Below are 16333 nucleotides of genomic sequence, written 5' to 3' on the forward strand. Positions count from 1 at the left end.
GTGAATATTTCCAAGTTTGTTAATGAAGTAGAATGAAGTAGGATTATGAGTAGGAAGAGGGATGTAAAGCAGCCACAGCAAAGTTGAATAAATGAACAAGAACATGGCAGATGTAATGTAATGGGGGAATTGTAAAGTTACCCTCTTTGGTGCACAAAACAGAACACCAAAATTCTGTTCTGCACAAAAAACAGACCTTACAGTGGGTAACATCGATGTTCAAAGGACTTATCGTTGTGCCCAAGTCACTGAAAGTAAACGTGGAGGTGCAGCAAGTGATTCGAAAGCCATATGGCATGCTGACCTTTAATACAAGAGGATTTGGGTACAAAAGTAACGCTGTCTTTCTCAGTGAAACATCCTGTAAACCTTGTCAGGCTAGAAACAGGGAAGATGTTTCTTTTAGCTGAAGAATCTAGAGCTAACATCACTGTGTCAAAATAAGAGTTAGGCTTTTGGAACTGAGATGAGGAGAAATTTGTTCAGGCAGGTATTAATGAATCTTTTAAATTTTATGTCACGGAGGGCTGTGAAAGGACAGTCATGGATTTCAATCAAAAGAGATTGATTAATTTCCAGATATTGATTGATTAAAGGAATATGGGGATAGTGGAAGGAAATGTAATTGAGTTAGAAGATCAGTAATGATTTAAATTTTCTTGAATGGAGAAGTTCAAAGAAATGTATGGCTTATCTGTGCTCCCTGTTTTTTTGTTTTTACAAACGTTTGTAGATAATTGTGTAAAATATTCCTTTTGCCCAATATATTTTAATACATTTTACCACAAAAGTTGAAATATAGGTTATTTATTTGTAGATATAGTATAAATCAGAATGTATATGCCAGAATTTAAAAGTTTTTTTTTCTTGAACAGGGTCCAGAAGGTCCACCAGGCCCCAGGGGGCTAAGAGGAGTACAGGTTAAAAGAAATATTAATCATAATATATAAAGAGTATCTTCATGTGTAGAAATGTTTGGATAAATCTGAGTGACATAAAGAAACTATACACTTAACTGACTGTTCTGAATCTTATCTCAGTGGTATGGGGATAATTCAATAATTCTAGCATTTTGGTTGCATGAATTGCCAATTTGGCTGATACGACCTGTTCACAGTTGCCTTCTTAAGCAGTAGAGAAGAAAACTACCAGAATTACACAAAAGGATGAAAGTGATATAGAAGTTAATAATAAAAAAATCACAAAGCCAAATTTAATCTTGTGGAAATCATTGCAACAAAATCAGTGTCACAGGTATTCTCATTTGCTCTTGTATGTTATGTGGTTACAAACATTCAGCACAGTTAAATGTGCAGTGCTTTCTATTTTTATAATAGTTATCAACTTTTAGGAATCCATGTTTGCCAATTGAAAGTATGTAGCAATCCATTCCTATGATGCAGGTAACTTAATATCTGGAACAAGATGTTTATAGCTATTATTTTCTTTTGATGTTATTTTTGAATGAAAGACCATCTTATTTTGTCATTACATAATTTTTTAGCGTGAGATACCCTAATTATTTGGTTTCATAAATGCCTGAATAGAGGGACATCCTTTTAGAACAACGATGAGGAGGAATTTCTTTGGCCAGAGAATGGTGAATCTGTGGGATTCTGTGCCACAGGCAGCTGTGGAGGCCAAGTCTTTACAGTATGTATATTTAAGGCAGAGGTTGACAGATTCTTGATTGGTCAGGGCATGAAGGGATACAGGGAGAAAGCAGGAGATTGGAACTAAGAGGAAAATTAGATCAACTGTGATGGAATGGTAGAGCACACGATGGGCCAAATGGCTTAATTGTGCTCCTATATTCTATGGTCTTATGGTCTTATAATACAGTGGATTCCAGTTAATTGGACATCTCTTAAAGAACAAAAACTTGAGTGAGAAACTAGCTGGGATTCCCTTCATTTACTTGGGACACAATGTGGCTTAATCACTTAATCAGGCAGGAGTCTGTTGTCAAGCAGTTTCTAACCATGCCTGGCTGTTAGACACTACACTGCAATTAGAGCAAACAGTTTTTAAATACCATCAGTTGTGTTTGTTTGTGTTCTAATGCAGGGAGTTTTGTCACCGATAGCTGGTGAGAAATAAACAATAAGACAATTTGGGTCTGCATTGCTCACTACCGTTTCAAGCATTCAGGCTTAGAGATGCCAGAAACAGCTGGGAGTGAAAATGAAATGATTTGAATAAGTTAGGAATTACGAAGAATTTGAAGGCATTGACAATCATCTTGAACGTTACAATGAAAATGAGTATTTGGAGGATGCAATCACATGAAGGCAGTCCATTATCTGTACTCAGTGTCTGCTGATTTTGTTCATTCCTAGTCAATCTGAAGAGCACAACAGCTGAATTCCCTGCATCGATAACTATTAGGAACCAATATACAAAAAGGGGGGGTGGGACCTACCTTCTCTTAGAGATTACTATTTTGCTGAGCAGTTGAGAGCTGTGATATGCTGGTGCAATCCATTAAATGACGCTCAATGGAAAAACATTGAGGAGAGCATACTTTCCATCCCCATACAGGCAATTTTGGTTGATAACCTACAAAGTTACAGAAATACTATTGCTAACCCATGGGTGAAATGGACTCTTAAAATATGGAGAACTATTATAAAAGAATAAAAACTAGGGAGAGACATTTCAATTCTTAAATGGTGTGCATATGACTCGGATTTTACGCCGAACAAACTGGATGCTAGATTTAAGTACTGGACAGCTAAAGGAATAACAGCTATTTGCAATATAATGAAAGAAGGAACACTGTTCAGTTTTGAAATGCTCAAAGAGAAACACTTATTAGAAAAACAAGACTTTTATTGATATTTACAGATGCACAGTATGTTAATAGGACGGTTAAAAATGTAACCAAGGCAAGTACATATTTGATAGAGCTATTTAGAAAAGCATATAATTCAGACAACGGTAGTAGAACAATTTCAAGCATATATAAGGGTTTGTCAAAGCTTAAAACACATTGGACTTCATACATTAAAACAAATTGGGAGAAGGAAGGAGGGATAATAATATCTGAGGAAGAATGGACAATAATATGGAGGTATCAATAGAAGAGTACAAGTTCACAGAAAAACTTGATAAGATATTTTATTGCACCCTCTCAGAAATCCCATTATGATAGTAACCTCCCAGTTTGCTGGAGAAATTGTGGAAATCAAAATGCAAATCATTATCATATTTTCTGGGTATACCCCCTTATCAAAGACTGTTGGAGTGGGATACACAATGCCCTACAAGACATCTTTAAATGTGAAATACCCTTAGAAAGTAAGAACATATATTTTGGGTATATACCACAAGAATGGTTGAAAAGAGATAAATATTTAATGAATATACTGCTGGTGGCTGGTAAAAAGACCCTTAACAGGAAATGGTTATCACAGGAGAGCCCAACTTTAAATGTATGGATGGAAATTACAATGGACATTCACAAAAGGAGAAGATAACAGCATCTGTTAATCATACGTTGGAACAATTTGATTCATATGTACTGGGAAAAGTGGTTTAACTACATAACACCTCATAGGCCTGATTTTATTCTCACAGGTCAATGAATATGTTGTAAAAAAAATCACTCCCTACTTTGTACATAGTTTTCTTCTTTTGATTGTTCTTTCTTTCCTCTCCTTTCTCTAAGTCTATACCTCAGATAAATATCATGCAGAGATTTGTGACAAATATGACTATATGATATATATGTACAGTATCTGAAATACATCTTACAGAAAGTTTTGTTCGATGATGAACTTTAATAAAAAATAAATTTAAAAAAAGAAACCAATATACGGTTTTATAGCACTGTAAAGGTATTGGTAGAATTTCATTTAAAAGGCATAAGTTGTTACTCAGTTACAGTAAATGGTAGGTTGACTTTTTTATACTTTTGAACTATTTCCTTGAAACTTCGACTAATTGGGGCAGCCCCTTAATTGGGCCAAAATATATTGGTCCCGATGTGTCCCAATTAACTGGAATTCATCGTATTCTCAAATTTTGTACAACACATTCACATTGGCTTTACAAAATTCCATACTTTTATTTTGTGCTACACTTAGGGTTATCCTGGATCCCCTGGAGACCATGGTCCTGAAGGTTCTCAAGGACAAAAGGTAATTAGTTTTTTTAATAGATTTCCTTATTTTGGAATGCAGAAATGAGAAACTGAAAATAAAATTTGTTAAACACTATCACAAAAATGCTGCATCTTAGCTAAGACTTCAAAGTGGGGCAAATAAGTTTATTTTTAACTTTTTTGATTCCAGCTTAAATTGTATGGTTTACAATTTTATGACAGATTAGAACTGTGGCTTTATTTGTATATGTACAATACCTGATTGTTGCCAATGAAGGAATAGAAGAATGTTCAAAATTTTTTCTGGAATTATAGACTGTTTCAGTGTTTTGTGCGAAGTAGTGGTGTAGATGGAGAAAGCCAAAAGGTCAAAGGTTGTTGTGTATATAATCTGTTTTACTTCAATGTTCTTAACTTTAGCAGGCCAATTAAATATTTAACAACACACATAAAAGTTGCTGGTGAACGCAGCAGGCCAGGCAGCATCTCTAGGAAGAGGTGCAGTCGACGTTTCAAGCCGAGACCCTTCGTCAGGACTAACTGAAGGAAGAGTGAGTAAGGGATTTGAAAGTTGGTGGGGGAGGGGGAGATCCAAAATGATAGGAGAAGACAGGAGGGGGAGGGATGGAGCCAAGAGCTGGACAGGTGATAGGCAAAAGGGATACGAGAGGATCATGGGACATGAGGTCTGGGAAGAAAGACAAGGAGGGAGGGGGTACCCAGAGGATGGGCAAGGGGCATATACAGAGGGACAGAGGGAGAAAAAGGAGAGTGAGAGAAAGAATGTGTGTATAAAAATAAGTAACAGATAGGGTACGAGGGGGAGGTGGGGCATCAGCGGAAGCCAGAGAAGTCGATGTTCATGCCATCAGGTTGGAGGCTACCCAGACGGAATATAAGGTGTTGTTCCTCCAACCTGAGTGTGGCTTCATATTTACAGTAGAGGAGGCCGTGGATAGACATGTCAGAACGGGAATGGGATGCGGAATTAAAATGTGTGGCCACTGGGAGATCTTGCTTTCTCTGGCGGACAGAGCGTAGGTGTTCAGCAAAGCGGTCTCCCAGTCTGCGTCGGGTCTCGCCAATATATAATAGGCCACATCGGGAGCACCGGACGCAGTATATCACCTGGAAGGACTGTTTGGGGCCCCGAATGGTGGTAAGGGAAGAAGTGTAAGGGCATGTGTAGCACTTGTTCCACTTACACGGATAAGTGCCAGGTGGGAGATCAGTGGGGAGGGATGGGGGGGACGGATGGACAAGGGAGTTACGTAGGGAGCGATCCCTGCGGAATGCAGAGAGAGGGGGGGAGGGAAAGATGTGCTTAGTTGTGGGATCCCGTTGGAGGTGGCAGAAGTTACGGAGAATAATATGTTGGACCCGGAGGCTGGAGGGGTGGTAGGTGAGGACCAGGGGAACCCTATTCCTAGTGGGGTGGCGGGAGGATGGAGTGAGAGCAGATGTACGTGAAATGGGGGAGATGCGTTTAAGAGCAGAGTTGACAGTGGAGGAAGGGAAGCCCCTTTCTTTAAAAAAGGAAGACAGCTCCCTCATCCTAGAATGAAAAGCCTCATCCTGAGAGCAGATGCGGCAGAGACGGAGGAATTGCGAGAAGGGGATGGCGTTTTTGCAAGGGACAGGGTGAGAAGAGGAATAGCCCAGATAGCTGTGAGAGTCAGTAGGCTTATAGTAGACATCAGTGGATAAGCTGTCTCCAGAGACAGAGACAGAAAGATCTAGAAAGGGGAGGGAGGTGTCGGAAATGGACCAGGTAAACTTGAGGGCAGGGTGAAAGTTGGAGGCAAAGTTAATAAAGTCAACGAGTTCTGCATGCGTGCAGGAAGCAGTGCCAATGTAGTCATCGATGTAGCGAAAGAAAAGTGGGGGACAGATACCAGAATAGGCACGGAACATAGATTGTTCCACAAACCCAACAAAAAGGCAGGCATAGCTAGGACCCATACGGGTGCCCATAGCTACACCTTTAGTTTGGAGGAAGTGGGAGGAGCCAAAGGAGAAATTATTAAGAGTAAGGACAAATTCCGCTAGACAGAGCAGAGTGGTGGTAGAGGGGAACTGATTAGGTCTGGAATCCAAAAAGAAGCGTAGAGCTTTGAGACCTTCCTGATGGGGGATGGAAGTATACAGGGACTGGACATCCATCCATGGGTCGTCCCCCCCATCCCTCCCCACTGATCTCCCTCCTGGCACTTATCTGTGTAAGCGGAACAAGTGCTACACATGCCCTTACACTTCCTCCCTTACCACCAATCAGGGCCCCAAACAGTCCTTCCAGGTGAGGCAACACTTCACCTGTGAGTCGACTGGGGTGATATACTGCGTCCGGTGCTCCCGATGTGGCCTTTTATATATTGGCGAGACCCGACGCAGACTGGGAGACCGCTTTGCTGAACATCTACGCTCTGTCCGCCAGAGAAAGCGGGATCTCCCAGTGGCCACACATTTTGATTCCGCATCCCATTCCCGTTCTGACATGTCTATCCACGGCCTCCTCTACTGTAAAGATGAGGCCACACTCGGGTTGGAGGAACAGCGCCTTGTGTTCCGTCTGGGTGGCCTCCAGCCTGATGGCATGGACGTCAACTTCTCTGGCTTCCGCTGGTGCCCCACCTCCCCCTCGTACCCCATCTGTTACTTGTTTTTATACACACATTCTTTCTCTCACTCTCCTTTTTCTCCCTCTGTCCCTCTGTATATGCTCCTTGCCCATCCTCTGGGTACCCCCCCCCGTCTTTCTTCCCGGACCTCCTGTACCATGATCCTCTCGTATCCCTTTTGCCTATCACCTGTCCAGCTCTTGGCTCCATTCCTCCCCCTCCTGTCTTCTCCTATCATTTTGGATCTCCCCCTCCCCCTCCAACTTTCAAATCCCTTACTCACTCTTCCTTCAGTTAGTCCTGACGAAGGGTCTCGGCCTGAAACGTCGACTGCACCTCTTCCTAGAGATGCTGCCTGGCCTGCTGCGTTCACCAGCAACTTTTATGTGTGTTGCTTGAATTTCCAGCATCTGCAGAATTCCTGTTGTTTGCGTTTAAATATTTAACAATATACCTTTGGGATTAGTCAGGTCAAATTCATCCATTTCTTTTGTGCTACTACTTCAGTCATAATTTTGTAGCATTTGAGACGTGCAGTGTCACCTTCTAATGGGCATTTCTGATGATGCATTAGAACCTTATTTGTATTGATTTTATAAAAAATTATCACAAACAGGAAACCCCACCATCTTCATACACTGTTCCCAAAGAAATTCCTCACTTTGAAAGTATATCAATGAAAATATTCCAAGGAGAATATTGACAACAGGCCCAACATAAGGCTACTTATCAAGAGTCCATGGTATTGAAAGAAAATACTAGCATGGATTGAAGATTGGCTGACTGGCAGGAGGCAATGGGGGGGCCCTGTTCTGGTTGGGGGTCTAAGGGCTCAGGTTTCAACTGTACCTGTAGCCTGGCGCACCATTCCTGCTTCCATTTTCTTAATGGGGAACTGCACTCATGACCCAAGTCTGCTGTCCAAGGTTTATCAAGTTTGAGTATCAACAGTTTTTTAAACATCTTAAAATGATGCTGTTTAATGAAGTAACCATGGCTGTGACAGTAGATTTCATTTGTAGTAGTCCTAAATGGGAATATTTGATGCTTCTCATTTGGAGCTGCATGCAAAGAGCCACTATTTATCGGTGTCATGATGCCGGATGGGTTAATTTGGACAGAAATGTGGAAATGTCTGATTTGACTTTGAGGTTCACGTAATTTCCTTGTAATTCAAGATAGAATTTATTAAACTTTGCAGTTAATTTCAACAAATAAGCAATGTCATGCCTCATCTGCCTGAGTTGATTACTGAATGAAGCATTTGAGTCTTCAAACAATTTTATCACAGCTTCAAAAAGCACATAAAAGCATCTCAGGCAGTTTCCTTTTGAGAGCCATCTGACTTCTATGTGCAACAGCAAGTGTTCAAACTGTTCATCGTTCTCAATACAAAGCTCTTGAAATAATCAAGGATTTTATTTACTGCTGTGATAACAGTATTTAATGATTTGTGCAGCCAATCACTCAGGTATTTTGCAACAAGTTGTTATCTGTGCACTACACAGTGAATGGTAAATTTGTTAGGTACAGCTTTTTTCAAGAAACTATTATCCCCACAGTGGCATTCTGTCATTTATGGTGCCCCATCTGTTGCACAGGCAAGGATGTTGGTGAGCAGAATGTCCTCTTTGAAAAATTGCTCAATAACCCAAAATATTGACTCTCCCTTCATACCTGTTTCTAATCCTCTTGTAAACAACAACTTTTGAACCATGCTTTCATCTTTTATGAAGTGAACATAACAAAGAAGCAAAGATTTGTTGCCTTTCAAAGTTGACTCATCCAACTGCTGAGCAAATTCTGTTTTTCTAAGTGTGTTGCACAATGTGTCTTTCACATTCTCAGACATTTCATTTATTTATCCTTGAACAGAGTTGACACTGAGCGGAATTGCTTTCATTATTTGGTCTGGTGACTATGTAAAACCTTACTTCAGTACTTACCTTACTGCTGGCAGAATCAGTTCTCCAATTGTATGGGGCTTTCCAGATTTGGCAATTAGCAATGTTGTATGAAACACACAAACCATCACTCTTTTGTTGTGAAGTGATGGTAAGCATGTTTTGAAGTGCTTTACATTTCTGAATGTTTTCACAAAGTGACTGAAGGTAGTCCAGGTTCTTGTTTGCTTTATCAGAGTGTATTCTCTTCAAACGTTCAAGGATCCTGGACGGTTTCAATGTCTCATTTGAAATAACCTTTTTACACAACAGACTCATTGGCTGCCGTTGGCTGCTTGGTGCTGGTATGTTTGGACCATGGTCAATTTTTGGCAAGATGCCACACGTGAGGCTGCTTACCAAACTGAGAGCCCATGGTATTACAGAAAATTTATTGGCATGGCTAGAGCATTAGCTGATAGGTAGGAGATAGCAGGTGGGAGTAAAGGGATCCTTTTCTGGTTGGCTGCCAGTGACCAGTGGTGTTTTGCAGAGGTCAGTGTTGGGACCACTTCTTTTTATGCTGTATATCAATGATTTAGATGATGGAATAGATGGCTTTGTTGCCAAGTGTGCAGATGATACGAATATTGATGGAGGGGCAGGTAGTGTTGAGGAAACAGGTAACCTGCAGAAGGTCTTAGACAGATTAGGAGAATGGCAAGAAAGTGGTAAATGAAATACAATGTTGAAAAATTCATGGTGATGCACTCTGGTAGTAGAAATAAATGTGCAGACTATTTTCTGACCAGGGAGAAAATGCAAAAATCTGAGATGCAAAGGGACTTGGGAGTCCTTGTACAGAACACCCTAAAGGTTAACTTGCAGGTAGAGTCAGTGATGAGGAAGGCAAATGGAGTGTTTGCATTCATTTCAAGAGGTCTAGAATACAAGAGCAGGGTTGTGATGCTGAGTCTTTATAAGGCACTGGTAAGGCCTTACCTTGAGTATTGTGAATAGGTTTAAACTCCTCATCTAAGAAAAGATGCGCTGGCATTGGAGAGGGTTCAGAGGAAGTTTACAAGGTTGATTCCGGGAACGAAAGGGTTATCATACGAAGAGCATTTGATAGCTCTGGGTCTGTACTCACTGGAACTTTTAAGGATGAGGGGGGATCTCATTGAAACCCTTTGAATGTTGAAAGGCCTAGACATAGTAGATATGGAAAGGATGTTTCCTATGGTGGGGGACTCTAGGATAGAAGGCACAACCTCAGGTTAGAGGGGCATCCATTTAAAACAGAGATGCAGAGAAATTTCTTTAGCCAGAGGGTGGTGAATTTGTGGAATTTGTTACCATAGGCAGCTGTGGAAGTCAGGTCATTGGATGTATTTAAGGCAGAGATTGATAGGTTCTTAATTGGACACAGAATCAAAGGTTATGGGGAGAAGGCCGGGGAGTGGGGCTGAGGAGGGGAAAAAAAGAATCAGCCATGATTGAAAAGTGGTGCAGATTCGACAGGCCAAATGACCTAATTCTGCTCCTATGTCTTATGGACTCATAGCCTAAACAACCTAAGGCACTGTGATCAATAAAGGAGAAAGTTATCATATGATAATAACTCAAGCAAAACCTGACTCGCTGCCTGAAGATACATAAAGTGGGTCAGCGACATCTCGGTTGGGCTGTGAGCTGGAGAAATGTGGTCAAGACTATTTGAAAGGGCAGATTCAGAATGTTACCCCATTGAATGCCTTACAGTAATTCAAAGAAATTGCATCACTGTGCGATGAGGTTATGGGAGTTGTACTAGCTAACGCTGTACTACAGTAGTGAACAACAATAATGTGCGGGCTGGTCCTGGAAGTAAAACAATTCCTTCAGCCCAGATTTCTCATTATATGCCAAGTACAGAAGAATCACATTGCTTTTCAAAAACTATAACGCATTTCGAACAAAGTCTAAGAGAACAGTGAGTCACCAAGAGATGAGGTGATTACTTGACTATTGTAATCAGTTATGAGGTACTGAGGATCAAATGCTGATAATAAGTCATTCATTTCTTAAGTTAGGTCTTTAATCCCTCAGTTGCCCTCCTTGTCATTAAGCATCTTCTACCGTCCTCTTTATTTTTATCACAACCCCCCCTCTTGGAAACATCCACTGCCCCTGGAAGGGGGGCAATGTTGCCCACCTTGGGAACCATAGAACCATAGAACATTACAGCACAGAAGCAGGCCTTTTGGCCCTTCTTGGCTGTGCCAAACCATTTTTCTGTCTAGTCCCACTGACCTGCACCTGGACCACATCCCTTCATACACCTCTCATCCATGTACCTGTCCAAGTTTTTCTTAAATGTTAAAAGTGAGCCCGCATTTACCACTTCATCTGGCAGCTCATTCCACACTCCCACCACTCTCTGTGTGAAGAAGCCCCCCTAATGTTCCCTTTAAACTTTTCCCCCTTCACCCTTAACCCATGTCCTCTGGTTTTTTTTCTCCCCTTGCCTCAGTGGAAAAAGCCTGTTTGCATTCACTCAATCTATACCCATCATAGTTTTATATACCTCTATCAAATCTCCCCTTATTCTTCTATGCTCCAGGGAATGAAGTCCTAACCTATTCAACCTTTCTCTGTAACTCAGTTTCTCAAGTCCCGGCAACATCCTTGTAAACCTTCTCTGCACTCTTTCAACCTTATTAATACCCTTCCTGTAATTTGGTGACCAAAACTGCACACAATACTCCAAATTCGGCCTCACCAATGCCTTATACAACCTCATCATAACATTCCAACTCTTATACTCAATACTTTGATTTATAATGTACCAAACGCTCTCTTTATGACCCTATCTACCTGTGACGCCACTTTTAGGGAATTTTGTATCTGTATTCCCAGATCCCTCTGTTCTACTGCACTCCTCAGTGCCCTACCGTTTACCTTGTATGTTCTACCTTGGTTTGTCCTTCCAAAGTGCAATGCCTCACACTTATCTATATTAAACTCCATCTGCCATTTTTCAGCCCATTTTTCCAGCTGGTCCAAATCCCTCTGCAAGCTTTGAAAACCTTCCTCTCTGTCCACTACACCTCCAATCTTTGTATCATCAGCAAATTTGCTGATCCAATTTACCACATTATCATCCAGATCATTGATATAGATGACAAATAACAATGGACCCAGCACTGATCCCTGTGGCACACCACTAGTCACAGGCCTCCACTCTGCGAAGCAATTCTCTACTACCACTCTTTAGCTTCTTCCATTGAGCCAATGTCTAATCCAATTTACCACCTCTCCATGTATACCTAGCGACTGAATCTTCCTAACTCACCTCCCATGTGGGACCTTGTCAAAGGCCTTACTGAAGTCCATGTAGACAACATCCACTGCTTTCCCGTCATCCATTTTCCTGGTAACCTCCTCGAAAAACTCCAACAGATTTGCCAAACATGACCTACCATGCACAAAGCCATGTTGACTCTCCCCAATAAGTACCTGTCTATCCAAATACTTATAGATCCTATCTCTTAGTACTCCTTCCAATAATTTACCTACTACCGACGTCAAACTTATCGGACTATAATTTCCCGGGTTACTTTTAGTAAACCATTGACTCTTGACCTATTGCTACCTTGCATCGAACTGGTTTGTCTTTAACAAATTGCCAGCATAGTTTCTGTATAAATTGCCCCTACACTGTATATCTTAAACTAAGGAAACTATTTCAACTCCCTCTACCCTAGTATGTGCCAAAAAGGCAGAGCTAACCTTGAGATTGTCATTGAATTGCTCTCCCCCATCTCTACTGTTTTAACTTGTATACCATGTGGAACAGCCTAGATATCTACCTGAACTAAGTAGAGGCCAAATTTCTTAATGCAAATTGTGATTTAAGAACTGGCTATTTGGAGAAAGCAGGAGTACCACCACCCAGCCAAACTCTGCCAATCATCCATCCCCCTGGCCATCACCACTTCTGAAAGCACCTTCCCTGGGACCTGCATTTTTACTGTGAAATACAACTTTTGAATCACATCAGTATACACCAGCCTAAAGTTCGATGTTCATTCAGTGAGTGGCATCCACCAACAGCATGTTTTTAAGACCTCGACATGGAAGTGGTGTGATCCTCCCACTGGAAACCTGCTGCTCCTGAGTTTAAAACTGCTCTGTAGTATCTTGCTTTCTTTGCTAATTTCCTACCTGCACAGTTCCAAATGATACAGGGAATCCTTAACAGCAAAGAAGTAAATGGAACGTTTCAAGAAGGCAACCGCTTGTCCTTTCATCGTAAGCTATCCATGATTACTTCGGAATTTCATCTGGCCCAAAGGGTTTCCTTTGATTAGGATAATTGAGTATAATTCAAACAATTATTTGTTTTGTTAGTTAATGTAAAAAATCATATTTATTTCTTGTCATTGTACATTTTCCATCACACTGTAAATAGAGTGAAAACAAATAGTTGCCGTAACATGACCAAACGAAATTTGACCTCTTAACATACATCTTTCATTATTGGAGCTAATTTGTTTAAGAACGTTTCTAAATATTTACATTATAGGGTGAACGTGGACTTCCTGGGCCACCTGGCCTAACTGGTGAAACTGGAATTGGTCTTCAAGGCTCAAAGGTAAAGAAGTCCATTTTTAAGCATGAAAATTCTGGTTCCAAGCACAATTTCAGCCATTTATGGGCTGGAATTAATAGAAAACTAAGTAAACAGCAATGGTATCAGAAAAATGAAGAAGCAGTTATAACTGCACATTTTGGACATCCCTGTGGTATGAACTTATTTAGCAGGAACACGAGTATTCTTGCAGAGTCGATCCAATACATCACATGAGAGATGGGGGTAAAGGGCAAGAACAAAGTACTGAAGAAACTGAGTGAGTTCAGCAGCACCAGTGGAAGGAAATGGACTGCTGACAATTCAGGTTGAGACTCTTAAACTGGACTGAAAGTAAAGAGGGGACAGAGCCAGTATAACAATGTAGATGGGAAGAGTGGAGCCAAAGCTGGCAGGTGATAGGTATATCCAGGTGAGGAAGGCAGTAGGCAAGATGAGTACAGTGCTCAGTATGTGGTTGGACATCAACAAAGTTAAATATGCAGTGTTTTCCCTTGGCCAGGCTGCACTTTTAGAATTGGGAAGACATTATGTAGAGTAGATAATCTAATGTTTTAATTTTAGGAATGTTTACAGGTAAATCTACTAATTTGCCTTTTAGTATTAAATTTTTGTGTCCAGGTGTGAGAAATGTACACACTCCAAGCATTTTAATAGGCGTCACTGTGTGCCTGTAAATGAAAATGTTGCAATGTGACTTTTTTTCTTCCAAACGGTACATGCAAAAATCCAGGCTACATTGCAGAAGCTCGGTTTCCTGAATAAGCAAGTATTGAGAATCTGCTGTCTTTAATGCCAGAAAGATTTATAATATGTTAATTTGAAAGTCCAGAGCTTACATTGGGTAATACTATCAAATGCCCATTGATTCCATATTTGGTGGATAATGAAAATACAGTTATATTATTATTGAAAAACTGAACAAGATATTTAAATTTAGCGAAACAGTATTTAGTTTTCAATTTGCCTTTCTTTGTTTAGGGTGACATTGGTTTCCCTGGAAGACCAGGACCTGTTGGGCCACCAGGGACTGGTGAACCTGGATTGCCAGTAAGTCAGTCGTAATGTTTGAAAGACATGCCAAACTTTATTTTCACAGGCAGTCACATAGATAATTTCATAGAGAAAAACAGCACAGACTCAGGCCCTTCGGCCCAACAAGTCCATGCCAACCACGATGCCACCCATCTACTCCCAATTTACTGCACTTGGCCTATATCCTTCTCAGTCCCAGCCCTCCATGTACCTATCACTGAAAATATTTCCAATTACAGAGACTTTGAAGAGAGTGAATATTTAAAAGTAATGGGGTATCTTTTGCAACAAAATATTATATGTAAGCCACCCCGCCGAGTCCCATTTATTTTCTTGTGAATTAAACCTACCATTTTCACCTATGTGAACTTCAATCTTGCTGTCTTCCCAGTTTTCCTAGAGAATTGCCCTGTCTCCGCAATACAGGCAAAACTTTATCCTATTTTGGTTTAATCATTTTGAGGCTTCCATGTTAAGTAATCCTAAAATGCGTTTATGGCTGAAAGTGTAAAGAACTGCCTGTGGACCATTCGGCCCATTGAGTCTGCTCTTGCATTTCATTATAACTGATTTATTATCCCTCTCAGCCGAATTCTCTTTCCTTCTCCCCTTAACCTTTGACGCTCTTACTAATCAAGAACCTATCAAACTCCACTTTAAATATACTCAATGACTTGCTCTGTGCCAATGAATTCTGCAGATTCACTATCCTCATCTCTGTTCTAAATGGATGTTCCTCTATTCTGAAGCTGTACCGTCTGATCCTAGATTCTTCCACTATAGGAAACCTCTCCACATCCACTCTATCCAGTCCTTTCAATATCGGATAGTTTTCAATGAGATTCCACCCCCCCCCCCATTATTTCAAACTCCAGTGTGTACAGGCCCAGAGCCATCAAATGCTCCTAATATGTTAATCCTTTTGTTCCCAGAATCATTCTCATGAACCTCCTCTGAAATCTCTCCAATGCCAGTACATCCTTCCTTAGATAAGGGGCCCAGAACTGCTCACAATACTCCAAGCGCAGTCTGACAAATACCCTATAAAGTCTCAACTTAACATCCTTCCTGTTTCATCCTCTTAAAATGAATGTTAACATTGCATTTGCCTTCCTTGCCACTGACTCCACCTGAAGTTTAACCTTTAGGGAACCATGCCTGAGGACTCCCAAGTCCCTATGCACCTCTGATTTTTGAATTTTCTCCCCGTTTAGAAAATAGTCTATGCCTTTATTCCTTCTACCAAAGAACGTGGCCATACATGTCCCTACACAATATTCCATCTGCCACTTTACCCAGTGTCCTAATCTGTCTCAGTCCTTCTATAGACTTCCTGTTTCCTCAACACTACCTGCCCCTCCACCTATCTTCATATCATCTGCAAACCTGACCACAAAGCCATCAAATCTGTCATCCAAATCATTGACATATAATGTGTAAAGAAACGGTACCAATACCGACCCCTGTGGAACACCACTAGTCACAGGCAGCCAACCAGAAAATCCTCCCCCCTTTATTCTCACTGTTTGCTTCCTGACAGCCAGCCAGTTATCGATCCATCTTTTCTGTAATACCATGGGCTCTTAGTTTGTTAAACAGCCACAGTGTGTCATGTTGCCAAAAGTCTTCTGAAAATCCAAGTAAATTGCATCCACTGACTCTTTGAGAAAAGGAAAGCTTTTACCTTTTTAATAATATTTACTTTGAAATATTTAAATAGAGTTATAGAGGAGTACAGCACAGATATATTTCTTCAGCCCAGTAAGTCCATGGTGACAAAGGTGCCCCTCAGTTATGTTCTGTAAATCCCTGAAAGGCTTGCCCCTCTATGTATCTTTCCAAGTGCTTCTTAAATGATTCTATTGTACCTCCCTCAACCGTTTCCTCTGATAGCTTGTTCCATATACTGATCACCCTCTGTGTGTAAAAGTAGCCCCTCAGGTCCCTTTTTAAATCTTTTCCCTCCCACCCTAAACCTATGACCCCTAGTTATGGTGTCCCCTACCCTGCGGAAACAATTGCTATCAGCAACTTTTACTGTGCCTCTCATAAATTTAAA

General features: G+C 40.9%; 1 protein-coding gene across 1 annotated transcript in view; it reads left to right on the top strand.

Moving 5' to 3' along the window:
* The window catches only part of col28a2a (collagen, type XXVIII, alpha 2a), a 103429-nt gene that overhangs the window by 21841 nt on the left and 65255 nt on the right, over positions 1–16333 (top strand). Inside the window, exons 9-12 of the mRNA XM_063052594.1 lie at positions 876–920; positions 4089–4142; positions 13174–13242; positions 14221–14289. Coding sequence (XP_062908664.1) covers positions 876–920; positions 4089–4142; positions 13174–13242; positions 14221–14289 — 237 coding nt within the window. The remainder of the gene's footprint in view (positions 1–875; positions 921–4088; positions 4143–13173; positions 13243–14220; positions 14290–16333) is intronic.

The sequence above is a fragment of the Mobula hypostoma genome, chromosome 6 (assembly GCF_963921235.1).
Source record: "Mobula hypostoma chromosome 6, sMobHyp1.1, whole genome shotgun sequence".
Taxonomy (NCBI): Eukaryota; Metazoa; Chordata; class Chondrichthyes; order Myliobatiformes; family Myliobatidae; genus Mobula; species Mobula hypostoma.